This window comes from Balaenoptera physalus (assembly GCF_965194825.1).
Source record: "Balaenoptera physalus genome assembly, chromosome: 4".
Taxonomy (NCBI): Eukaryota; Metazoa; Chordata; class Mammalia; order Artiodactyla; family Balaenopteridae; genus Balaenoptera; species Balaenoptera physalus.
Window position 1 is genome coordinate 114,190,106 of NC_138891.1, and position 27,595 is coordinate 114,217,700.

A 27,595-nucleotide genomic window follows, 5' to 3' on the forward strand; every position below is an offset into this window, starting at 1 on the left:
TTTTTTTATTGGAGTATAGTTGCTTTACAATGTTGTGTTAGTTTCTGCTGTACAATGAAGTGAATCAGCAATATGTATACCTATACCCCCTCCCTCCCACCCCTCCCATCCCGCCCATCTAGGTCATCACAGAGTACCTAGCTGAGCTTCCTGTGCTACCCTGCAGGTTCCCACTAGCTAGCTGTTTTACGCATGGTAGTGTAAACATGTCAAACCTAATCTCCCAATTCGTCCCACCCTCCTCTTCCCCCACTGTGTCCACATGTCCATTCTCTACATCTACGTCTCTATTCCTGCCCTGCAAATAGGTTCATCTGTACCATTTTTCTAGATCCCACATACATGCGTTGATATACGATATTTGTTTTTCTCTTTCTAGCTTACTTCGCTCTGTATGACAGACTGTAGGTCCATCCACATATCTACAAATGACCCAATTTCGTTCCTTTTTATGGCTGAGTAATATTCTGTTGTATATATGTACCACATCTTCTTTACCCATTCATCTGTCGTTGGACACCTAGGTTGTTTCCATGTCCTGGCTTTTGTAAAGTTATTCAATGCCTCCTTTGTGCCAGGCACTATGCTAAGAACTTTAAACAGTTCAATAATTTCAAATCTGACTTCTTATTTTACAGATGAGGAAACTGAGGCAGAGAATGGTGAAAAGATATCCCCAGATCCTTCAGATACTAACTAGCAGAACTGAGATTTAAAGCAAAAGTTTGACACTACCAAATGTAAAATGGATAGCTGGTGGGAAGCAGCTGCATGGCACAGGGAGATCAGCTCGGTGCTTTGTGTCCATCTAGAGGGGTGGGATAGGGAGGGTGGGGGGAGACGCAGGAGGGAGGAGATATACAGATATATGTATACGTATAGCTGATTCACTTTGTTATACAGCAGAAACTAACACCATTGTGAAGCAATTATACTCCAAGAAAGATGTTAAAAATAAAACAGAAAAACAAAAACAAAAGTTTGCACTGTCCAGTATAGTAGGCACTTGCCACATGAGGCTATTTAAATTTGAATTAAAATTACTTAAAATTAAATAAAGCTACACATCCAGTTCCTCAATCACACCAGCCACACTCAGGTGCTCAGTAGCCACTTGAAGCTCTCGGCTTCTTTTTTTTTTTTAATATTATATTTTAATGTTTGTGTCCACATGTTAATTGCTAGTATATAGAAACAAAGTTGATTTTTTTTTAAATTCTATTTATTTATTTTTGGCTGTGTTGGCTCTTCGTTTCTGTGTGAGGGCTTTCTCTAGTTGCGGCAAGCGGGGGCCACTCTTCATCACGGTGCGCGAGCCTCTCACTATCGCGGCCTCTCTTGTTGTGGAGCACAGGCTCCAGACGCGCAGGCTCAGTACTTGTGGCTCATGGGCCTAGTTGCTCCGCGGCATTTGGGATCTTCCCAGACCAGGGCTCGAACCCGTGTCCCCTGCATTGGCAGGCAGATTCTCAACCACTGCGCCACCAGGGAAGCCCTCAGCTTCTTTATTGGAGAGCACAAATATGGAACATTTTCTTTTTACAGCGCTACGTCCTTCTGATTACAAAGTCCATGCACTTACTTTCTTTAAATCATATTTCTGTGTCTTACACATCCTATTTTATTACCTGATAATTCATTTTAATAATCCAAATGTGAGATATTAGACTCTTTATTTGAAGTTTTTCTCATGAATCTTAAACTTAGTGTTGACTGCTAAATGCACTATGCATTTTAATTTGTGTAACTTTGAACATTTCATCAGTATTTTATTCTAATCTGTGACAACACCAAAATGTTTCATTGTCTTTACCTAAAAACATAAAATTGCTTTAATGAACTTTTTAACCTCTGATTTACATATTACTATTTTATAGAAAAGGATCAATTGTGATATCACAATTCATATAATTGTCTAACTTTTTGCAATTAGCAAAGTACATCGAATATTTATTATTCCATTTATATCTTCATAGCAATCCCCTGAGCTGGTTAGAACAAGTATTATTATCCTCATGTTACAGATAAAAAACTGAGACTTAGATAATTTAAGGAATTTGCCTAAAGACACGTGACAGATGGTGTAGCCTGATAATCAACGCTGCTCCTCTTTTCTTGCTTTATTTTTGTAAACTACCCAGTGTAAACCAGGAAGAAATCAATAACAGAGAAACAACATCATTAAACTGGGTTGGGATAGGATAAGGAAGTGAGGATGACGCTAAATATGATGCAAATATCAAAGAACTGTAAAGATGTAGAAAGTTGAATAAATCCCCAGATATTGGATTGTTTCTAAATATAACAAGACTATGAAATGTAAACCACTCTGTTACTGGACTTTATTGTAATCAGTTATAAAGAAACACTCTGTTACTAATTCAATTAATATCTGGAAATAAATATTCATTCATTCTTATAATCAAGGGAACACAGGTGGTAGAGTCATAAAAACCCCAGTGCACTAAAACACTTATCATTACTTTTTCATACTTACCAGGAGGGGCCTCTAATTTGATTTTAGCCAAACTCAACAGATAATGTAGAAAAGATTAAACAATTCTAAGCAAAGGAATTATTGGCTTATATTTTTCATCCGTGGAGTATCTGAAACACTCCTGCCAAGTTTCAAACTCCAGCCTTCTAATACACCTCCACGGTATTAACAGATTTCACACTAGCAACCAAGGATGGAAGAGAATTGGAAGGGTGGAGTGAAAATGCACAGTTGCTGATTTCACTTTCTTGCTTTCTTGTTTTTCTTAGATTGAATGCCCAAAACTAATAATTATTGATTGCATGATAAATGAGGAACAAATTGAAGTGTGACTCCAGCTTGTGAAAAATCTTTGGTGCATAAAACTTTGAACATGACACATCCAGCTTTGCAAATGGTTGCATCCAAAATTTAGTCACTCTGGCAACCAGTTTTGTTTAATCAGGCAATTTCTTAGAGTTGTCTTTTGCATATTTGTGACTTGAAAAATTTTAAACTAATATTCAGAATTTTAAAGTTTAATAATGAAAACCGAACTTTATTTTTAATGTTTATTCATTTAAAAAACTATCTATGGAACTTCACCTAAATTGCCTATGTCAGGAGATCAGAACATCTCTAATGCAGGATTTATACTAGTTCCACTACAGTTGTTTTGGATTTTTCCCTAAAATTATGACTTTATTATCTCAGATAAAGTTTTTAGGTTTTAGATTTTTTCATATAATAAGAGTAATTTTATTTATATGTTATAAAAATGCCTTCCATTGTTTCCTTCCATGGGACATTAAAACTGTTAAGGTGATAGATTTAGCGAAAGTGTCTTCCCATTCCTATAATTCTGATATGGAAGTGTGTTATATCCTGGGTTAGGATATCCACTTCAATTATATTTTTGGATTAGCTTACCAAGAATATTTTTAGACAGTTTTCCAGTTTCTCTGAATTCACTATGTACTCTTTTAATAGAAAAAAATTCCAAGATAAAAAGAGCTCAGTCATATTGATTGGTCAGTTATCAAAGTCCAAAGCACATTTTTGAATCCAGAATTGTCAAGCATGCTGGTATGATACCATCATTCTTTCTGTTGGACTCAGAAAGATTATCAAGTTGGTTATGGTTCATTTATGAAAATCTGTCTTACACGTTTCCTTGGGGTAAATGGGTTTTTTGTTGTGTTTTGTGTTTTACATATTTTAAAGTTTAAAAAGCACAGTATTCCACTTTTCTCCACTATACATTTCTTTCACCATCCACAATCCTTATTTAGTCTCTGAACTCTTAAGTTAAGTAGGTCCCTTGACAATGCAGCAAGCCTAGTCAGTGGTTGGTCATTTGAAAGGAGTACATTGTGTCTCATTTTAATATTCTGAATCAGTGCATCATAGAAATGCATTCTGAATAATGCATGTCTCCTACTTTAATTACTTGTTTAATTAGTTTGTTTCAAAGCCTAGAGCAACTGCTGTTGTTTGGATAATTAGAAAATTGCTTCCAGTTGCAGAAATCTATTTCCTGTTGTTTCTTCTGGCAGTGATCGCAGACCGACCTCCCCCAGTCATTCGACAAGGTCCTGTGAATCAGACTGTAGCAGTGGATGGTACTTTAGTGCTCAGCTGTGTGGCCACAGGCAGTCCAGTGCCCACAATTCTGTGGAGAAAGGATGGAGTCCTTGTTTCAACCCAAGATTCTCGAATCAAACAGCTGGAGACCGGAGCACTACAGATCCGATATGCTAAGGTAACTTGAAATGACACCCTGGGTTTCCCATTTGTTCCACTTTGTTTCTGCCTCCAGCAACTAGTGTTGAAGTCTCAAATTTTAGAATCAATGAAATGTTAATAACAGTATTAATATACTTTTAATTTGATGCATTATTCTTTCAGACATTTCACTATGTATATTAAAGATGATTTGACTCATAATTTAGCCCATGGCAAGTAGTTTAAGGTTTTATATGGAGGAGAAAAGGATGAGGATTTGTGGGAGATAAAAATACCTTCCAAGTGGTGATGTGATACATTCATTCCATAAAGCATTTTTCAAAGATATTTTCCAGTACCATATTATGTGCCATGTACTTGAAGAGTTCTTTTATTGTGAATATTTGGTTCAGAATTTTGCAATTACAGAATACTCTGCATGCAAACAAAAACAATAAAGCAATGTACACATTGAATGTACATTTCAAATCAGAATGTTAAATGATGAAAGCCCACAGGTTTGTGGGAACAATTTAGGGATTTACCTTCCCAGGGCATCACATCCCATACCTGTTCTTTCAGGACCGTGCTCTTTTGTTTTGATTTTTCTTTTCATTTTAGATCAAGATCAGACAAGCTCATGAGGCATATGAAAGAATAGCCTTGACAGCAATAAACATACATTTCGATTGCTTTATTGCCTATTGTGGGCGGCTTCTTTGGAGTTTTGGATCAACATAGCAGTTCATTTTATGTGCCACGAAAGTTAATATGTTGTACTTTTTTGTGACAATGATGGTGACTTTGTTATTACAACTGCCTGAGCAAGATGACAGCATTTTTGCTTTATCCAACATTATTTGGTGATAGAATTATTACCTTAGGCAGAGGTATATGGGATCATTATGGTACTGATAATTTTAACGTTGATCATGTGACCTGTGTTTGTTTTCTGTCAGTCAGTCTTTCAAAGGAAGAGAGAGCATCATTCCAGCTGGAGTTTGACTTTATACTTACTAAACTGCTTTAAGTTACAGGTTAAAAAAATAAAATGAGAAAAAAGAGAGAATGCTTTAAGAAGAAATCATTTTGTGTCTATCCATTTTCTATAAATATGTGTTTATCTCTGATATCCATATGGGTGTAACTCAGATAATATATGAAATAGCAAGAATAGTCATTGGCTAAATTTTATTAGCCCTATTACGTGACTTATTAAATATAAAGCTATAAATTAGTAATAAAGATTAACCCTTTGAAATTAAAGTTATATACCTCATTGTTTACTGCCCGACACAGAAAATGGTGATGTTAATGCACTTAAATATTATATTTTTATTATACAGTTAGAATAACATTTTTGTCTTCTGTCTTCGTGCAATATTATACTTCACATTCAATAAAAACAAATTAAGAGGAAGTTTCTGGTTAGTGCTTTTTAATGCAAGTTATCCATATTAATGGACCATATACAAAACTATAATTGCTTTTTCAGCCCAGTGAGCTCTTGATTGTTCCAAATATTTATTTTGCATCTGTCTTCTCAGCTGGGTGACACTGGTCGGTACACCTGCATTGCATCAACCCCCAGTGGTGAAGCAACATGGAGTGCTTACATTGAAGTCCAAGGTAAATTCAGTAGTATTTTACCTTAAAATAAAGCTTGAAATTCAGTTGTTTACTCACTGGTAAAAAGATGAAGAGCATGTCTTGATGCTTGAGTAGGTGGATGGGTATGATATCTACATTTATGTGCTTATCTGCGTATAAACATCTTTCATCTTTTTCTTCTTTGTTAGAATTTGGAGTTCCAGTTCAGCCTCCAAGACCCACCGACCCAAATTTAATCCCTAGTGCCCCCTCAAAACCTGAAGTTACAGATGTCAGCCGAAATACAGTAACATTGTCATGGCAACCAAATTTGAATTCAGGTGCAACTCCAACATCTTATATTATAGAAGCCTTCAGGTAGAGTGAAGACGATGTTTCCTAGTTGTTCTCTTTTTTGATTTACCATTAAATATGCATGTTCTAACTTGTGTATCTATCCTTAGCCATGCATCTGGCAGCAGCTGGCAGACCGTAGCAGAGAATGTGAAAACAGAAACATTTGCCATTAAAGGACTCAAACCTAATGCGATTTACCTTTTCCTTGTGAGGGCAGCAAATGCATATGGAATTAGTGATCCAAGCCAGATATCAGACCCAGTGAAAACACAAGGTAAATATTGATTTACTCAGCCTTGAGACATCTACTTATCTTTAGATGTTATAATTTTACAAGTAAATCATTTGTACTACATGCTAGGATTGTATATTTAACATAGATCTATTATCCAAGTTGCTCAATTAATTTTTAATACACAGTGTCTGCAAACTTTCTTATTTTCTGGACTAAGCTCTCCAGGACAAGATGAATAACAGAGAAATGTTTTTCATTTTATAAATCACAAATCCAATGAGCAAAAATATTATGTGAATATTTTTGTATTATTTTCAATTTTTTGATTTTTAAATATGACTATATGTGAGTGTAAAATTTTAATCACATAATTGTATTTAAAATTGAGTAAATTTTATGTATGTTGAGATTAATACTCATGACCTCCTGGATGAGTTTTGAACATTGCAACCATAATCAAGTAATACTCTCTGGAAATTACACAAATGTAAGAGATAGTTGTAAGATGAACTTGGTCTTAACCCCTCTGCCCAGTCAACCTCTTACAAAGCATGGAAAAAAATAATTTAGGTCTGTATGTTGTTTCGCCTATCTTTCATTGCCAATTATGTGAACCATGATCTATTAAACTTTTAAATGGAAATCATGTATATTTTCGTCAAAGCTGGGTTAAAGAAACAGATAAAAGGAAAAATGAACATGTTGAAGCTGCTTCTAAAAACATTTGAAATTGGAAATTTTTTCACTTGGACCACATTCTAGATACACTGCTTTTTATTGTCTTTCATGAATAGGAATTATTTTTAGCTTTCAACAGATTATTATCTCCTATCCACCCTCTTGCTCCTCCTGTTATTTTAATGTTTTAATAGTAGTAAAATTTATATATTGAAAAAAAAGATGAATTTGAATCAACCTTTACCTTTTTTTTGAATTATTGTCATCACAATTAAAATATACTTTATTAATATAAGATTAATAAAGAAAGGTAATTCAAGATGGTAGGAATTAGAAATATAAAATTCTTTTCTCAACATACAGAGGAATCATAATGTCTCCATCTTAATTTGTATATTTCCAAAGGAAAAATTGAAACTTAGTTACAGTGACAGAAACAAATTGCACACAAAAGTACTGAAAGATTTAAATTACTTTTTCCTGGTTTGGGAGAGGGTCTGCCAGCCATGTTGCATGTTTTGTCTTCTCCAGTGAGTATATAAGCAATCTTTTGGGAAGGACTTTTTGTTTCAGAATTCACTGAGAAAGCGAACTGAGTTGTAGAACATGCCCATGTCTGTTTCTTGCTGTGTGAAATCAACACACCCAAATGCATATATTTGCTATTATGAGTCACTTCACCAGTAGCTTTAATATTCTTGGAGCCTGCCTTAAGGCAGTTTGAGGTTTTCAATATTAGATACGCATTTGTAAAGAATGTGGAAACTATGACAGCTGTAAAGTGAACTTAAACTTTTGTCCCCAGTACTGTGGTCTCTACCCAGTAGACCTTAGGAAAAGTTTTTCATTAACTGCAGTTCTGTCATATACTCATATAAATGCTTTTGTAAAATATATCCTCAACTCTTAAGCGAGGAGGTAGTCAACATTTTATCTGTGAGTTAATTTAAGTTTTTAAAAAATTTTAATCAACTTACCTTTATACATGATAGCTAGTAGAACAACTTAAAGGAAACAAACCCACGTCAACTGGAAAACTGGAAACACAATGAAACAGACATACAATTTTGAAATCAAAGAAGTTTTCATCTCAGCTCTTCAACCTACTAGCAAGTTAGTATGTTCCCTGAGCATCGGTTCCCTCATCTATATAATGGGGCTAAAAATCCCGACTCCACAAGATTGGACAAGGATTAAATTAGCCAATTTATGAACATACAGGACTCATATTTCTTTTATATTATATGCCATAAGACTGTCATTTGACTTGTATTTCTTTCATTGTCTGGACTAAAAACAAAGGAAGTTCATAAAATTTGAGAAACACAGGTAGTGTGCTGAATGAGAAAACCAGAATTAAGTGTATCTCGACAGTCTGGAATGATGGGCCAGCACTAAAATATTAAAATTAATGGAGCAAATTTAAAAGTCCGGTACTTGAACTTTGGTTTAAAAAATTAGCTGTCGAAGAATAGGCTGAGGATACTGGGCTTCAAAAGAGAGTACATGTGAGTGTGTGTCAGGTGTGTCAGGACGACTTCAGTGTTGGAAGTCAATTAGAACACCTATCTGAGCCAACGGAGTGAGTAGTTGTCGAAAAAACAAATCTAGTCTGAGCAGAATTATATGCAGATCAAAATCTGAACTGGTCAGATCACGAAGGGAGTAATGTGTCCTATTTTGAGCACTACATTTTCAGGTAGACTTTTAAGAGGAAGACAGTGAGGATGGTTGGTGAGGCTGCACTAAAGGCTGAAAACCACATCATTGGAAAAGAAATCCAAAGACTTGGCACATTTAACCCCCAAAATAACAATGTTAGACTAGGCTTGACTTTTTTTTCCTTAATATTTTAAGAGTAAGATATGCTTATTCTAACTCCAGGCACCAAGACAAGCCAATGAGTGGAAGTTAACATTGAGGCAGATTTCATTGTCTGGTTCTTAGACTGCTTTTGAGACACACTGAAGCCGAGCTGAGTCAGGCCATAGCAGGAGGCTGGGGAAGAACCTGGGAAAATTCGGTTGAAGGGTACAGAATGTGTAAGCAGTTAGGAGAAGAGCCAGGGGTAGAGGGAATTCACGAAAAACTTGTTGGAAATTGATTCACAAGGGAGCAGGCATAATTTCTTTAATTACTTCTGCAGCATGGCTGCAAAAAAGTCTTCCCCAAGTGGAGATTTCTAGGAATGAGCTGGGTCTTAAAGTTGCACAGATCCAGGGCATGGTTTCCTGTTCAGGAGTCAGGTAGACCCAGGTCGCAGTTGGAGTTGGAGCCCTGTCCCAGTGTAATCAAAATGTGCTTTCCCAAATACAAGATTTGATCATGCAAGGAAGATGACATGAGCACCTAGCAAGTGGGGGTGGGCTGGGGGGTGGACATTGCTGAGATGGGGGTAGTTGTTGCCACTGTTACTACTATTCTTTATCCATGTTCTGTCCACACAGCATTCTTGAGCCCTATCTTTTAAAGAATATGCACACAGACATAGAATGTACAGAATATGTGTATACTATAGATAATAAGAGACCAGTTATTGTAAATAATGAAGGGGGGCCTGGATAATCCCCCCACCTTCGGAGATTACGTATAGGGAGCTCCAATACTGGGAAATAGTGGGAGTAGAATCATATCTGAGACTTCCTCCAAGTTTAATTCTGAATGTTGGGAAGACCTTTTACATTATAATACATTTCTTTCAGGAGGAGAAGGAAAGCAAGAACAATAAAGGGACCAATTAATAAATGTCTCAATATTACATTATTAGACATTACTTTCCATTTTTCTTTCTGATGAGAAATTTTCTAAAATAATATTCTATTGCCAAAATGGTTACACTAGGGATTTTTCCTAGTTTTCATGAAGGGATTAACTGGCATGTTACCTCAACCAGAGAAATTAGAGATTGCCATGCAAATTATAGTAGTTACCTTTGAAAATGATTACTAAGACACTTCCTAAAAGGTAGACGATTCCCTGAGGATGGAAGTTTACATGTGAGAGAACATGTTTAGAAGCTAATATAATATGTATGATATGTGTGTGTTTTCCATACAGTAGTTCACTTTAACCCAACTAATGTTTATTAACACATTCTATATGTATGGCACTGTGCTAGGTATTCTAGGTTCATAAAAATTGACCCAATCCCTACCTTCAAGAAAAGGACTTTATATGCCTTAAAAAATGCAGTTCTCACAGAAATCTTCTCCTCAGAAGTAGCTTCCATTGATATTGCCATTTGACAGATGAAGTAACTGAAAAATGGTGAGGATAAGAAATCTTCCCAATATTACATGGCTGTCGAGTTGCTAAGTTGGGGAGTTGCCAAATCTGTCTTATTCCAAGAACTCCACTCTTACCCTAGAGATAGATGGTAGCTAAAGTTGTAGGAGCAATGGAGACCAGTAGAGAAGTAAATCTGCCTGAGATGGAAAAGTTACAATCAAGTGCTTTCTGTCTCTAGTCTGTGATAATAGGTAGCCTGAAGGCCAATATGAGCCAAAGCTATTCCAAAGGTATGATAAACTATGAGAAGCCAAAACTATCTCAGGTTTTCTCATTTTGCTTATTTATAAGTTTATAAATCAAGGCTATTACATCTAAGGGTTTTGAATAGCACTCTTGTCCTGTCATGTCTTTCATTTGCCTGCCTTCCATGGACTTCATCAAACATACTTACCAACCTCATTTTTAAAAATTCTTACTGGAGTATAGCTGACTTACACTGTTGTGTTAGTTTCAGTTGTACAGCAAAGTGAATCAGTTATATACACATATGCATATATCCACTCTTTTTTAGATTCTTTTCCCATATAACTGACCTCATTTTTTTTTTTTTTTTGGCCATGCCATGAGGCATGTGGGAATCTTAGTTCCCAGCCAGGGATCGAACCCTTACCCCCTGCAGTGGAAGCTCAAAGTCTTTTTTTTTTTTTTTCCAATCTGTTCTCTCTTTCTATGAGTTTGTTTGCTTGTTTGTTTTTGAAGTATAATTGACCTACAGCACTGTCTTAGTTCCTGTTACATACCATAGTCATTCGATATTTCTATACATTTCAAAGTGATCCCCACAATGTCTAGTTACCATATGTCAACATACAAAGACATTACATAGTTATTGACTACATACCGCACCCTGTGCATTTCATACCTGTGAGTCATTTATTTTGCAACTGGAAGTTTGCAAAGAGGTATAAACTTCCAGTTGACTTGCATTCTTAACCAAGAAACTTAGATCCCATGAATAAGGTGGTCTGGGGTAGTGAAAAGAGCATGCATGAGTTGTGTCCAGAGGCCTGGCTTTTACTGCCTGCTCCTGGATGCTGTGGCCTTGGAGCAGGTGTTCAGTCTTTCTGCAGCCAAGTTCCCTTCCTTGGACACTGGCAGTGCGGAGTCTTAACCATTGGACCACCAGGGAAGCCCCAACCACATTCTTAATATTCATGTTTTTGTTTTCTATCCAAACTCAGTTCTTTGAAAGTATTTAACCATTCATAAAACTAAAATTCTTGTTTCTGTTGCTTATGCGATGGAAAGTAATCCAGAATATATGTGCCAAGATACAGTACTTTGAGAAGGAGAATTCTGGATATTAAAAAAATCTTAATTTTCTTCTCTTATTCATCCCGTGTTCCCTTTTACTACTGTAAACAAAGCAAAGCGTCTGTATTTAGAAAATCTCTTTAAAAAGAGGCAATTTTTATCAAGTACAGACTTTTTAGTAAGTTTAACAGAACACTTTCTTGTTGGGAAAAAAGCGCAACATACATGACCACTAGTAGCAGTTTAATTCTTACTATGTTCTTGGTCTCCTTTCCAAAAATGTTGGTGTTCTTGAGATTTAGAACTCTTTATTGAACCTTTTTGACAGTGATACAATAACTAAACTAAACCAAACCATCAATTAAATAGATGTTAAAGTACTCTTTTCTCATCAGATTTGTTTTGTTCTGTTCTATTCTGTTTTATTCTATCTTATCCTATCCTATCCTATTCTGTTGGTGGTTCCTGTATCCTCCATCATAACCATTAACTTATCATATATCTTATTTGGGAAGCTATCCAGGTTCATCTTATAAGGTGAGGATGTCTTTTTGTGCTTGCTTTTCACTTATGTGTTTCCATTCTCTCCATTACTCATCTGCTGTGCTGCAAATCCTGGCTCTTTTCTTTCTGGCATAGTTAGGATCAGTACAGAAGGTTATGTAACAAACTCAGAGGAGATTGCACTAGGTTTCTCATCCTTGGCAAGAAAGTGATCATTACATAGGAGGAGCCCTCAGATGCTACTGTTTGCCATTGTTATCTTTGCCTCCTATTTTATTCTGGATCACAGGTTGGAATTATCCTTCACAGTTGGAATGATTCTTCTTTTCTGAGATTTTCTATGAATGAAAGGATTGTTTCCCCCATGCTTTCATTCAAGTCAGTTGCATTGTCTGGGATCTGACACAGTCTCCTTGGATTGTTGCAGATGTTCCCCCAACAAGTCAGGGGGTGGATCACAAGCAGGTCCAGCGAGAACTGGGAGATGTTGTACTGCATCTCCACAACCCCACCGTCCTTTCTTCCTCTTCGGTCGAAGTGCACTGGACGGTGAGTCGTTGTTGCTGCTGTAATGTTTGATCTCAGTTTTAATAAGCAGATGACTTTGGAAGATCATTACCTGAAAAAAATATATGTATATATAGAGAGATGCAACAGATAGTTAAATTCTATATATCTGTTGCTTACCTCTCTACCAATGATAACTTTATAATCTAAGCGCTGTTTATTATGGTAGCGGTAAAATGTCTTTAAACAGAGAAAAATTTCATCTTGTGTGTATTTTATATTATGCTGCAGTAATGAAGTCTCAGACAACACAAGTTATATATTCATAATACTATAATGATAGGATCATTAGCATATGAATTTTTTTAACTGAAAAGTATTTCTGAATAATATTAAGTAGTCTTTTAAAATTAGGAAGTGGAAAAATACATTTTATTTCCTCATCCCCTTGACCCTCTGACTTACCTCTAGATGTCTGTTGTGGAAGTGCCATGATGCCTCACATTTCTGCAGGAAGCATAGAAATTAATATCTAATATTATACATAAAAGCTGAAAAAGCGGACATATTACAAAAGATAGTGATGTGTTTTTAGTATTCTACTTTACGTAAACTAGAACACTGTGGAATGAAGTCAGATAGACTTTTTTTTGCCTTGTGTCACATTTAATTTTCATAATTTTCTAAAAAGTCAATAAAAGGACATGAATGATTGCATTTTTATTTGTCATTTTAATAGGTGGACCAACAGTCGCAGTATATTCAAGGATACAAAATTCTTTATCGCCCATTTGGAGGCAGCCGTGGTGAATCGGAGTGGTTGGTTTTTGAAGTCAGGACTCCAACCAAAAATAGCGTGGTTATCCCTGATCTCAAAAAAGGGGTCAACTATGAAATTAAGGCTCGTCCTTTTTTTAATGAATTTCAAGGAGCAGATAGTGAAATTAAATTTGCCAAAACCCTAGAAGAAGGCAAGTATAACGAAATGTGCGGTTACTATGCATTGCAATACTTTTGTTAGGCTTTTATTAACTTAATGGAAAAATATTAATGACATTAAGTCATAATATTCGTGCCATTAATTATTCACTGTTTCGATAGTGAGCACTGTATTTTGCTAATAGAATTTATTTAATGAGAACTACTAAAGACCAAAATTCTATTATACTCGACTTGCTTTGGTAGTGGCCTATCTAAAAATGTGTGAATGTGTACTTAATAACATATTGGATATATGTAATTATTCAGAACTAAAATTCACATCTAAAGATGGAATTATCCTCCATTTGCTTGTCTTTCCATTACTTATTTTTCATTCATTTATCAAATGTTATTTTGAGTGATGATCTGTAAATAAGGTGAGTAATGTTTTGGTTTGCCCAGGACCCTCTGGGCTTAGCATTTTATGCCTCCTGTCCCTGGAAACCCCTCAGCTCTAGACAAGCCAGTATGTTTGGACACTCTATAACTAGAGATTAAAAATTAGTATTTACGTAAAGGTTAAAGGTTACATGTCACAAGTATACTCTTTAAAAATAACCAGAATTTTTCCTAAAATGTCTTTATTACTTTGATTACAATAAATTATAAGATACAGTTAGTAACATGGATGGTTAGTATTTATCTTTATACTTTTGAACATTTTTAGGGAGAACATGGGACTAGGGTTACAGGGTAAGAGAAAGAGGAATTCTCCTGGGATGTTTTGTGGAGATAATCTGTATAACTTTGGTTATGGAAAACTCACAATAACAATAGGTTAACGATATCGAGGAAAAACAAATAGTCTGGGACTATTCAGATTGGCTGAGATACATCTTTAAAACATATACATATATGGATATAAATTTAATATGTTTTTGTTTACATGTTAAATGCCTGCTTTCAGTGTTCTCTAATGTGCTCATAATGTATCTACTTTTTAAAACAATTTCATAGCACCCAGTGCCCCACCCCAAAGTGTAACTGTATCAAAGCATGATGGAAATGGAACTGCAATTCTTGTGAGTTGGCAACCACCTCCTGAAGATACTCAGAATGGAATGGTCCAAGAGTATAAGGTAAATACATGTATAGCAATTTACTGACGGACACCGCTCTCCCCTGAAGGGAAAAAAAAAAAAACACACCAAGCTTGGTTAAATTGTTCGTGGATATTTGGCGCCATCTGCTGGTCCACACAGCAGCCTGTAAAATTATTTTTAAAATACTTTCCTGTTAATTCAATAATTGTGGAATAATTTTTTCTTAAGCCATTTGAAAAAAAGAATTTAAAAGAGAGACTTTACCTGGTCACAGTACATATAGGTACATACAATTTCACACAAACAACAAACGTAAAGGCTAATAAAAGAATCTCTTTATTTTCCCCTTAAAAAACAGCTTAAATACATTTTGCAGAATTAGTTTGCCCCATGGAATTGTATCAGATATGGTTTGATTTCTTTCTTTTAACATGTTTGGAATTTTGTGACATTGGAGCTAAGTTGGAAAAAATATTTTATTGTGCCTGAAAATTTTTTTATAAACCTTGTTTTCATCTCTAAACAAAATTTGATGTCTCAGAGGAGATTCAATTATAAACTTCTGTATATATTTAAGTGAATTTTTTAAACATATGATGTATTGTCAAGTAATGTAATCCAGTGATTCTGAATAATTATTTTTACCTGTGAAGTTATCAGCTCTAATCATTGAATTTAGAGAGGCTTACATAGAATCTCCAGCAGATATTTTCAGGCATGCCAAGGTACAATAAAAATTAAGGACATGAGATTTATCCTGTTAATGAATATACATTAAAGCACAGTTTTAATGAGCTATGATAAATGAATAAACGATAGATTGAATTAGGGAAATCTCAATAGAGAGTAAATTTTATGTGTATTTTTTCAACACTTATGTAAACACACTACATACTAGAAGACTTTTAGCTGCAGAACATGTATTTCTATAGACACTGCCTTATATGTCCATTGTACCTCAGTATTTTTCTAGTTACTAACTAAATTATGATACTTAGTAAATTATCTCATATATGTAAAAATTTATATATGTTTATTGATATGAAACTAATGCTAAGAAGGTAAACACATTTACCTTCTACAGGTAGTTTCATGCTAACATCAGAATCACTTATGGAATCATTTTCCAAATATAAGTGCCTGGCCACCATTCTCAGAGCTTCTGATTCAGTAAGTATAATAAGGCCCTTGCATATATATTTTGGTAGATCTTCCCAGGTGATTCTGATGTGCACTTTTGGGTATCTGATGTGGGCTTTTGGGTAAGGCCCAAATAAAGACCATAAATGTACTTTTGAGTACCAAATTAATTTGTACAATGACCAAATATACTGAGCTCAATTTTAGGTATAACAGTTTATTTTAAAATGATTTTTAAAAACAAACTAAAAACCTCTGTATGACACTTGCATGTACTTTAAAAGGGTGACATTTTTAAAGTATTTAAAATACTGCCATAAATGCACTGTGGCTATTTTAGGGTATTTCAAATAGATCTTCTACTGTAATTGAGTCATTAAAAGGTAAGAGTCTCTACACTTTCAAGTGCCTTCTCATGAGTTTCAAGGTTATTTCAAGACTGGGAAGTGATGGGGTACTATGGTTCAGTCCAGAAAAATAAACCGTTATAGAGATTTTTAAGCATATAAAATGAGGCAACGTCTCAGCTCTTAAGCAAAATTGTGTAATGTAGGCATTTTCCCCTAAGAGTCAAAACTCATTTCTCTCCTAAAGAAATGTGAAAGGGTGGATTTCACTTAACTTCATGGTCAATTTAAAATAATAAAATGCCTTTCACAACCTGATTGACTGGTACAAAATCAGTTTGTGGCTTTGGTTCAGCTGTGTAATGTAATTGAGGGGAAAAAAATCACAAAGGACTCTTTATTTCCAAATGGTCAGACCCTGGTATAGAGTCTGACCATTTGTTGGTATTATGCAGTGAAACTATATTAAAATAATATTAACTTTCAAAGAAAAAAATTAAAGGTTTTTGCCCGTGTGATAGAGGACACTGACACTCTTAGATTTATTTTAAATCCCATTTCCTGTTACAGTTTAGACAATAGGCTACTTGAAACTAATCCTACACCTTGCTTAAGGACATCGTAAAGAATATAGAGCATGTTTTACTACTCCATGGATCATTTTCTTATAGAAGCTGAGTCCAAATACTGTCATGCATCACATTCAAGCTCTATAACATTGCAAAAGATCGCTCTAATAATTAAATAATCCTTTAGTGAAATTTAAATTAAGGATTATAGCATAGTTCAGAAATCTTAATTTCCTGAAAATAATTTCCTACCACAAATATCAAAGTTAATGAGACATACAATAGTTTTCTTATTAGGAGAATATTTTTCTTTTAAATCAATATGTATTGTTATGCTTTATGATCTTAGATATGTTATTAAAGGCTAATTAATATTACTGTAAATACAAGATCAGAGTGCTATTTTTCTTTCATTGATAATAGTTCAACGTACCATAGGTGGAATAAATCCTAGCATGATCCTTACTCTTTATGTTCAGTTTTATTTTTAAAAACCATATTTATGCCAAGATACTTTAGGTTATTCAGAAAATCTCTCTTTTTTAAAATATTTATTTATTTATTTATTTATTTATGGCTGTGTTGGGTCTTCGTTTCTGTGCGAGGGCTTTCTCTAGCTGTGGTGAGCGGGGGCCACTCTTCATCGCGGTGCGCGGGCCTCTCACTATCGCAGCCTCTCTTGTTGCGGAGCACAGGCTCCAGACGCGCAGGCTCAGTAGTTGTGGCGCACGGGCCCAGTTGCTCCGCGGCATGTGGAATCTTCCCAGACCAGGGCTCGAACCCGTGTCCCCTGCATTAGCAGGCAGATTCTCAACCACTGCGCCACCAGGGAAGCCCCAGCTCTCTCTTTTTAAATCAACTGTTTCTCGGTTTTGACATGAAAGGTGATGGGACTGTGGCAGCACCAGGTAATTTTATCTAGAGAACTGGTGAAGTAAAGTATTAGACACAGAGTTTCCTACTCATTTTTGTTTTGTGATATTTGGTCAGCTAGTATTATGCAAGTCCATAGTAGGAAGGCAAATACTGAATGATAATAGGTAAGTTATTGTTCTTTATCTAGATGTATACAGCTTTTTGCAAGTTCCTTTTATTTTTTCCTGGCATATAATTTGTAGGTGTTAAAAAAACAAAAAATCCTGATGATAAGGTTAATAAGAACCAGGGTCTTGGTAGAATCATTTGTAGAATCATCTGATATGATCCTTTGTAGAAACTTTTGTACAATCACCTGATATAATCCTTTAAAAGCATATATAAGAAAGTTCAAGGAGGTCTTTAAGGTACTACTAACACGAGGTTTGACTAGAAGAGTCTTCTCAGAACTAGATCCAGGGAAGAATGACTTTTGAAACTTCCTACATTAGGTTCATGATAGGTCTGAACTCTAAGTCTAAAACCACAGTACTAGGTCTAAAACCACAGTGCTGACCTTTGCATTAACTTACATAATTTGTTGTGTTCTTCTTATAGGTTTGGTGTCTGGGCAATGAAACTCGATACCATATAAACAAGACAGTAGATGGTTCCACCTTTTCTGTGGTTATTCCCTCGCTGGTTCCTGGGATCCGGTATAGCGTAGAGGTGGCGGCCAGCACTGGGGCCGGAGCCGGGGTGAAGAGTGAGCCGCAGTTCATCCAGTTAGGTGAGCGCCAGGGCAGATCTGGTTCAAAAGACATATCAGTGTACCCATTGTCCTGCTTTTCTTTTTGGTATATAGTGGAGCCAACCATTGCAAGTTGAACAGGCTATGGAATGTGGCAATAGAATTATGAAAATGATGGTGTTAGCTTTATTTTATCTATCTATAATATCACAACTGAATTTAAACTTATCCAAGCACACATTTTTCAATGATATTTTAAGCAAAAGGCTGTCAGTATTGTGTCATCCTCATCCTGTCCTATTGAATTTTTTTCATCTTTTCAATAAATACTATTAATTGAGCAACAAGGATACCTCAGGGAACAGGAAAGATGCAGTCTGCACCTGCATGGAACCTTCAGTGGTTTGGGTTTAAAAAAAAAACAACTTCCTTGCAAAACTTAAACTAGGTATTGGAAGTTTACAGCAATATGCAATTTATATTCACCATTTATGTGTCTATTTAAAATTGTATTGCTTTTGACAACAACAGATAGATTGAGATGTAAAAGAGCATTGGAATATGACATATGCTGATTACTTAGAAAGTTAAAAATGCAATGTGTGCTTCAAAAGTGGTTAGATGAATAAAAAAGAAACACAAAAACCTGACAGAAGCCTTAGTTACCACACTTCATGATAGACAATGTGACATGAACATAAAATTCAAATATATTGGTTACCAGTAAAATCTGAAACAAACAACAAAAAACAGCAACAAAATTATAAATGGAAAAGGGAGAGAAAAGGGTCAGATATTAAGAGGTGACATTTAAATTAAGTAAGATACTAAAAGTATATAGTCAACTTCGTTCCTTCCACATCAGAACTGAAGCATTAGTAATATTTCATGCCAGTTGCTAAATTATGAAAATGAATCAGATACATGAATCTTTATACATCACAAATAAGTATATATAGTACTGTTGCATGTTGATAATATTGATGACAACTTAGAAATTATTTCAGAACAAAATTAAGAAGCATTCCACTGTGAATAAACTTTGTTGCTGTACATAATGAACTTTGCATTCAATTTGGAAACGGCTATTGATGTTCCAGTGTTAAGACTGCTACCCGCTGTAACAGATAACACTTGCAGAGCTTCTGGAGCGTAATATAATAAAGTCTACCTGAAGTCCAATGGTTGTAGCTATGGAGGGTCACAGGCTGATGAGGCGTCGCTTCTTTAACATGGGGCTTCCAAGGTTGACCCTGGGCCAGAAGAAAGGAAGAAAAGAAACACATAGTGTGGAGGAGGGTTTAAATGGCACATGTCTGGAAATGGTGCACATCACTGCTGCACAGAACTTGGTCTTGTGATTCCAAACAGATGAATGGCAACACTGCAAAATCAAGTAACTGGCTAGGGAGCTACCTCCCAACAACTCTATGCTATGAGAGTACCATTCAAGTCTTTAGTGGAGAGCTTGCTGCTTCTGCCACAGCCATTGGCCAGAATTTGATTTTTGGATTATCTTTTACAACTAGCACTTTTTTTTTCAACAGAGATTATAATACACAACTTTTAAGCAAAAATAGCTTCATGGTTTATTTCTGGTTCATTTATTCCAAAATTTTTAAGCAGTACCGAAAACTATGTTTAAAAATTGCTTGATGCAACTGTTACAACGGTATCTAAGGTATGGGGGGAAATAGTCTGAACATAGATCTTTTTACTCAAATAGTTGCCTAGTTTTGTGAAAAGTCAGTATTAACTTATTAAAACTGAAATTAAAAGTTACATGGTGATGACCCTATACATTGTCATGTCATTTACTTATCTGGTATAATATATGCCTTTCAGTACTGGGTTTTCAAATATGAATTAGAAAAAGGACCATGTGTAATTTTATTTATTTAAGATTTAAATCATGGGATTTAAGGGTCAAATTGGTTTTCTTGAAATTATAAATGTGTTCCAATTTTCCATATCTTAATATAGCCTCAGCTGCAGTGAGACAAAGACTGAGGTACAGAGAGGCCATTTTAATTCATTAGTCACACCACACTTTATTCTGTTAAGCCCATCTGGTCGCCTGCATGGAACCTCTCTTGGCTGTCTCCATAAAATCTGAAGCTACCCAACTTAACCTTGCACAAATAGCCATGAAATCTATAAACCTAGCAGATACAAAGGGTGTAGTAGAAATAAAAAGAGGAGTCGGCTTGATGAACTTTCAGAGGATGAAGTGCTCGTAGGATAACCATAGATAAAAGAGTCTGGAACATGAAATAAAACTTTCAGTCAACAAACAGTTGAAGGCAGGTGACGGCAACTGCTTGTGAAAATAAGTTTTTCAGACTTGACCCTCCATAGAATGAAATCTGGAATTCTGTTCAAGAAAAAAGCAAATAAAAAACACACGCATGCACAACATGAGTAGCAATTTAGCCTTTTTACGTAGAAAGGGGTGCTATTTTCCTAAGACTGTTTCCTTAGCCATTGAATGCTGCTTATTTTACCTGCCAGTGTCTTAACAGGATGCAATGTCATTTAATAAGAAAAAATAATCAGTAAGCATTTTTTTCTGTTTGAGAAATGTTATTCATAACTAATGAGTTATACCAATTATTTTTCTTGGAAAAAAAGAGTTTTGGACTGAAACAAATGTTTCTACTTTAAAGCAGGTGGTGTTAGCAGAACATTTTCAGAGTCAAATGCACGGGCTTCAGTAGTTGTGGCACGCAGGCTCAGTAGTTATGGCGCATGGGCTTAGTTGCTCCGAGAATAGCCATAAATTCTATCAATTTTTAATTCTTGAATCAAAATAGCTGACAAAACAGGAGACTTTTTGACTGTTCATAACACTTGATAATTCTTGCCCATATTTAATGAACGTTCTTACAGCTATTGCTGGCCGTGGTTATTATTTTAAAAGAAAGATTTTTCATAGTTCTTTCAATGGTAACATGATTTTAATTTTTCATTGGTTTTTTATTAATGATTCTGAATTTTTACAGATCCTTCTAAACATAGTTTCAAACGATGTGTGTCTGAGGGAGTTAAGCGTCTTAGACTGTTCAAGGGTGGGAGGAGGGGAGATACACACACACAATTTTTTTTCATTGTCTCATTGAGTTTCACACCCAAATTAACCCAAAGACGGCTTTTCAGATTCGCATGGAAACCCCGTGTCACCTGAGGACCAAGTCAGCCTTGCTCAGCAGATCTCAGACGTGGTGAAGCAGCCAGCGTTCATCGCAGGAATCGGAGCAGCCTGTTGGATCATCCTTATGGTTTTTAGCGTCTGGCTCTATCGACACCGGAAGAAGAGAAATGGGCTGACTAGTACTTATGCGGGTATCAGAAAAGGTATTAGCTTTCCTAAGTTTTCCATATTTTACTATGTTTACATAACTCTTCATTTTAATCTGTGGCTCCAAGTTATTCATGATTATGCATATCCTATATTAAATTATTTTAGTACATAAAGATTTTCAAAAGCGCTTCTATTTTATTGCAATATCTAGGTATAACCTCCTCTTGAGTATCAGTACTACAGATAGGCTTATCAGTTTCAGGCCCAGTTCCTTTAAAATATATTTCACCAGGGTAGGTCTACACTTCGTTGTGATACCATTCCCTTGTTCTCTTAGGGAATTACTTTATTACTTTATATTCTGGAGGAAACTTTTTAATCTCCTTGTCACAGGAATTATAAATACAAGCTTTGGACTGTCACACAACTTTAAAGGGGGTGTTGTTGCCCTTTGTAAAGCTAAAGAGATTATTTATAAATAATGATATTTCCGATTAGTTCTGATTATTTATAAAATAGTTTCTTAATAAATGGGCTTCAGTTTTCAGAGAGAGGAGGCTTAGTACTTTTTTATTGTTAAATTTAAAGTTGCAGAGCTGAATATGTATATACTGTTAATGGGTGATGATGATTTGTTAAAAATGTGTTTACAGTTTAGAAGAGAAGGTTTATTTGGCTGCAATTGTTGACAATTTTATGGACGAGCCAAATATGCTAAGAATTTCACAGACACTTTTACCACATATTCTCAAAGTCTGTAGATTGGTGGTTGGTATTTTATATTTTTTAATGAGGCTGTTGACACTATCAGATAGATAATCCTTTTGCCTTTCCCTCCTCAAATAGCTTCATCAGCTCTGGGCATCAGATCTGGGCTCTAAGGCAGGGTGATTGTAAGTCCCAGTTTTCAGGCCACCGTCCCAATTTGTGTCTTTAGTCCAGCTAAATTATTGACAGTGCTCCTTTGGTTCTCAAAATTGTCCTAGTTTTTAGATGGCAAATTATATATTCACCCTAGTTACAGGGTCCATACTTAAGTCTAAGATAACACTTTTGCTGCAAAGCAAATTTAAAGAGGCTGACCAGTAAACACATACCACCCTGCACCATCACCACCCTTTAAAAAAAATTGTCTACATATTTCCTAAGTGAACATTTCCTACGTGGCTTGGCCAAGTCATTTCTCTGATCAACGATATGGCAAAGTCAGAATTTGTTAGTGCTAGCTAGACCTTTTCTCAATGAAAAGTTCTATTGAATATCCCTCTACGCTTGTAAAACAGTCTGGGACAACAGTCTAAAATATTTGTGCCCTTGGTCCCAAGGGGTCTTGGCAAGAGTCAACACAAATTCATCACCCACACTGTGGAAATCCATGAATGTGCCTCCTGGCCATGGCTCCACAGCAATCTCTTCATGTACATATGTTCACCTTAGTGTTACCATCCTTAAATACGTTTTTTTTCAGATATGTGTCCTGTGCAGAGATAAAGCAAAATGTCAGTATCCCTGCCTGTGAAATGGAAAATGAGGGCTGGGAGGTTACTGCAAAGAGACTAGGTGTTTGTTACGTATACAAAGTAGATCAGCGTCAGGCACACGTGTTACCATATAAAACCTTTGAAAAACAAGGCAGAGAAGGGGTTTGTGGGTGTCTGTGTGTTGTGAAGCTGGGCAGGGGCAGGCTGTTGGGAGTTGTGTGTTTGAAATCCCATTTGAATGAGGAAAAGTGACTAATTAACATCCAGACGTAGAGTCTCCTGAATTCCCCAGGAATCCTGTATTTTTTATTGCCGTAAAGTATGATAGCTGTGTAGTTGTAACAATTGAATGCTCTCTCTTGTCTTGAAATCTAAATATGTGACATGAAACCCTCTTCCCTTCTGAAATGTTTCTTTTCTTTTACTAATGTACTTTAAGCATGCTGGCAAATGCTATGTGCCCTTTCTGCAAAACCTATTAAACTAATACCATTGTCCTTTTAACTAGCTTGTGTTTAAGCAGAAATCATAGAACATAATTACAAATGTAATTGGTGAGCATTTGATTCTGCTTTCCTCACTTTGCCGTGTTGGCACTTTTTCATAATTCTGGTCGTATGCAGTTTTTAAAAGTGCATCCTGAAATCTTACATTGTCTATGCCCGAAACAATGCTGGTAATTCTAAGAAAAAAGGAAGTGAAATATTTTAAAGAAATCAATGTAAAAGAGCCTGTTGACCTATAAACCATCAAACCAGAGTGTGACTTCGGGTAATAGTGAGCATTTTTAACATTTCCCGCCTACATTTATCTGGAGGTGTGCCCTCTGCTTGTACCCCTTGTTCACATACATCCACGTAGTGGGAGTTTATTTTATTACTGGAGGCTTTGAGAATTAAGCTGTCCTTTGGTGTACAAGCTGTAAAAATTTCATTTAGACAGAACTCTCTTCATCTCTTCTTCAATTCCTTAAACTGAGGTTAGCAGTTGGCTAGGAATACTGACGGGGACCTTTCATTTTTTGCCTGTGTCCTTTTGATTGCAAATTAATGTTCAGGCACTGAACATTCTTGCTTGAGTAGCTTTACTTTCAAATGTATCTCTATTATTTTTTATGAGGACTAGTTACTATGGCTCTGAATTTTTGATTGCAGCTAAATTACATTGACTCTCTGAAAAGACCTGACTGAGAGAAAACACAATAGAATTCCTAAGACAGAGACTGCTGAGCAGCAAAGGAAGCCCAGTGTATCAACTGGATCCCCGGCATTGAGGGTTTTGTTTTTGTTCTTCCTAGTATGCTCAGAAATAAAATGGTTTGGTAAGAAGTGACAGTCGTAAAGGATGCTACAGGCATTTGAATTTGCAACCCCAGTGCTCTAATCTTCAAGTAAATTTCTTGGAGACGTTCAAATGTGAAGTGGAAAATACATTTTTGGCAGCTTTTTGATCCGTGATAAGTAATCGATATTCTAGTTTGTGTGTATTAAGGATTTCTTAAAAGTAAATTTTAGTCTACAAGGGAGTAACATAGATTTCCTTGCTTTCTTTACCAGAGCAGTGTTTACTTTAAATTAACGTGAAGAGCTTGGAAAAAAAAAATCAGCCTCCTCCCTCTGTGAAATGACATGGAAATAGCTCTGGTGTTATCCAACACCCAGGAATGAGAGAAGATAGGAAAAGTGGCGGAGGCAAGGCTGCTACTTTTGAGGTCTGCAGTTCAATTTCAGGCATTATTGATTGCATTAAGATTTATAACTGCAGAGTGAAGGTTTTCAGAGGGGCATTATTGTTTTATTGTTTAGCTTTTGGTGTGGTATTTAAAAAAAATGCTCAGCCTACTTCTAGAAAGCTTCTAAATGTAAACTATAATAGAGAAGTTAAAGTTTAAAACTCCCCATTTTTCCTGTCCGTTCACAAATTTCTATCATGATAAAAATGTAGCATTACACTGTTTATATGATAAGTATCAGGCATTTCTTGGCAGTGAAACAATTCAGTTTTATGGGGTTTTTTGTTCCAGTTCTTTCTTTGCTTGCTGCCTTCCTTTCTTCCTTCCTTCTTTCCTTCTTTCTTTCCCTCCTTTCCTCCTTCCCTTTTCCCTTCTCTTCCTTCCTTCCTCCCTCCCTCCTTCTGTCTCTTTCTTCCTTTTTTCCTCTTTCTTTCTTTCTTTCTTTCTCTCTCTTTCTTCCCCCCCCTCTTTCTTTCTTTCTTTCTTTCTCTCTCTCTTTCTTTCTTTCTTTTTCTTCCCCCCTCCTCCCTCCCTCCCTCTCTCTCTTTCTTTCTTTCTCTTTTTGTCTTTCTATCTTTCTCTCTGTCTCCTTCCCTCTGTCTCTCTTTCGATGATGAATACTTAAATGCACCTATTAGTTAGCCCACTTTAATAAGCATTTACTTTAAGATTTCTAGATAAGGTTTAGGCAAGACCCTGATAATACTTGTTTAAGAACACATTATCCAATGTTTGGAAATGATTAATAGTAGAGGACTCCTGTTTGTACTAAAACCATGAGCTAAATCTCTATTACTAAATGCAGGGGTCATTTGCAGGCTAACCCAGCACAATCCCCACCCCCTCCCGTCCTAGAACGTCAGACCCTTCAAAATGGTACCTCAGAGACAAGCTTCTTTTTTAACCTCAGATTTGGTTTTATTCATATATCAGAGTGTCAGAACTACTGGCTTAGTTATTTACATTTGTTTTATGTTCAGCTGTCTGCTTGATTTATACTAATGTGATATGTTCCCTTTCTCTCTTCAGCTTAATAACTGGTTTATATTTTGTTTTGATTTTTCAGTCCCGTCTTTTACCTTCACACCAACAGGTATATATTTGCGCTTACCCCCCTCCTTTTCTTTGTTAGTTTGGCATGTGTTGTACTATTGTGTTTCTGTTTTTATTTCATTTTCTGCAGTAAGCTGGGGGGAAAGGACTTACAATGGAAGACAGTACTTCATTTACTCATGCCAGGCATGCACTTGAAGTAGAAATGGTTGGTGTTGCTTGTCATTCCTTCAATGCCGTTACTTATTCGTGACTCCGCATTGCATCTTAGCCTTGTTTGCATGTGTTTCATTAGATAGACACACTGTGTCTACCCGCAGCATGATTTAACATGCTAATGATCACATTGATTATTTCAGACTTGGCAGTGCATTTTTTTCCCTTAACTTAAGCTTTCAGGTTTTCGAACAAAAATTTCTCTCCCTTGCAATTCTCTATCCATACAATCAACGTTCTTAAAGGTAACCAAAATATCCAGCACATGTGAAAGATAAAACTTGTCATTTTCCTTAAGTCCGAGTACTAAGATTCCGTTGCATTCAGTTTCTTTCAAAGTGGGTCCTCTTCTTTCGATTCACCTTTAGTAAAAGATGTACCTGTAGCCTTGCCTCCTCGGTTTTAATCCAGTTATTATAATCACTGGAAGCAGTTATCTCTCCTTAACAGACTCCCAGTTTGGAGTTCTTCTAAGCAGAATTTGGCAGCTTTTAGAAACATATTTCTTCTTAGAAAATGGGTCTGTATTTACAGAAAAGCTAATATCCTTAACCCCTTGCCTGACTATGTGCAAATCTTTTTCTGCTATGGCTAAATTTTATACCCATAATTTATTAAGCCAAGAATGCTTTCAAGAGCATTAAAGTATATTTTCACTATGTATACATGTCTGATGAAAATATGCTGAGAAGGGTTTTCACAAGCCACAATAAAAACTAGGTCGTGTTCATTAAGAGTCACAACTTGGCATACATCTTTGTGTGTGGAGAGAAAGAGGGTTTATTTTAACGTTTACCTTTGTCTTACTGGTACTCATATTTCTGGGGAAATGGTCTGGTAGGTTTTTTTCTTCCCAAATTTAAGATTCCACTTACATAAAATCATGAAGTTACATGATCTAATAATAAATTCAAAATTAGAATCTATGAGAATGTGAATGTACAAACGTGTAATAGTTATAGTTAATAAGAGTGAACTGAAGTTTGCTTCTGCTTAGTTTTCAACCTTGTTGGCACGTAAAGAAAATAAAAATAACATATCTAATTCTGTACCATCTTAAAAAAATACTAGTTCAATTGGAAATCTGCTATTTCCTGTGATGAATTTTTGCAATGCTTCTAAGTAGAAAGGAAGAAAACATGCCATTCTAGAAATATGCTCATGAATGTCATAGCTTTTGATATATAAACACAAACATGTCTATTAATTGTTCCTTTTTTTTGGTAACATTCCAGTAACTTATCAGAGAGGAGGCGAAGCTGTGAGCAGTGGAGGGAGGTAACTATCCTGCTTGTTTTGTAGATTCTAAGGGGAATTCCAGGTATTTCTTCTTGTCTTCATCGATGACATCACTTTCTTTGCTGAAAAGGTTTAACTTAAAGGTGAAATTTGTTTAAATATTTCGGAAATACTCCATTCTGTTGTGCTGTGGAGCCAAGCTTGTTTACATACAAATGCACTTGATTGGAGCCGTTGCATCTTAGTCAGTGAACACCAGAGGGAGCACTT

At 35.8% G+C, this 27,595-nt stretch overlaps 1 protein-coding gene across 1 annotated transcript in view; it reads left to right on the top strand.

The window, feature by feature from the left end:
• ROBO1 (roundabout guidance receptor 1) overlaps positions 1–27,595 on the top strand; it is a 913,964-nt gene that overhangs the window by 837,602 nt on the left and 48,767 nt on the right. The window contains exons 10-20 of the mRNA XM_082460666.1: positions 4,033–4,238; positions 5,749–5,830; positions 6,001–6,169; positions 6,256–6,422; positions 12,538–12,659; positions 13,357–13,588; positions 14,556–14,677; positions 18,171–18,342; positions 21,460–21,657; positions 25,884–25,910; positions 27,322–27,364. Of these exons, the coding sequence (XP_082316792.1) occupies positions 4,033–4,238; positions 5,749–5,830; positions 6,001–6,169; positions 6,256–6,422; positions 12,538–12,659; positions 13,357–13,588; positions 14,556–14,677; positions 18,171–18,342; positions 21,460–21,657; positions 25,884–25,910; positions 27,322–27,364 (1,540 nt within the window). The remainder of the gene's footprint in view (positions 1–4,032; positions 4,239–5,748; positions 5,831–6,000; positions 6,170–6,255; positions 6,423–12,537; positions 12,660–13,356; positions 13,589–14,555; positions 14,678–18,170; positions 18,343–21,459; positions 21,658–25,883; positions 25,911–27,321; positions 27,365–27,595) is intronic.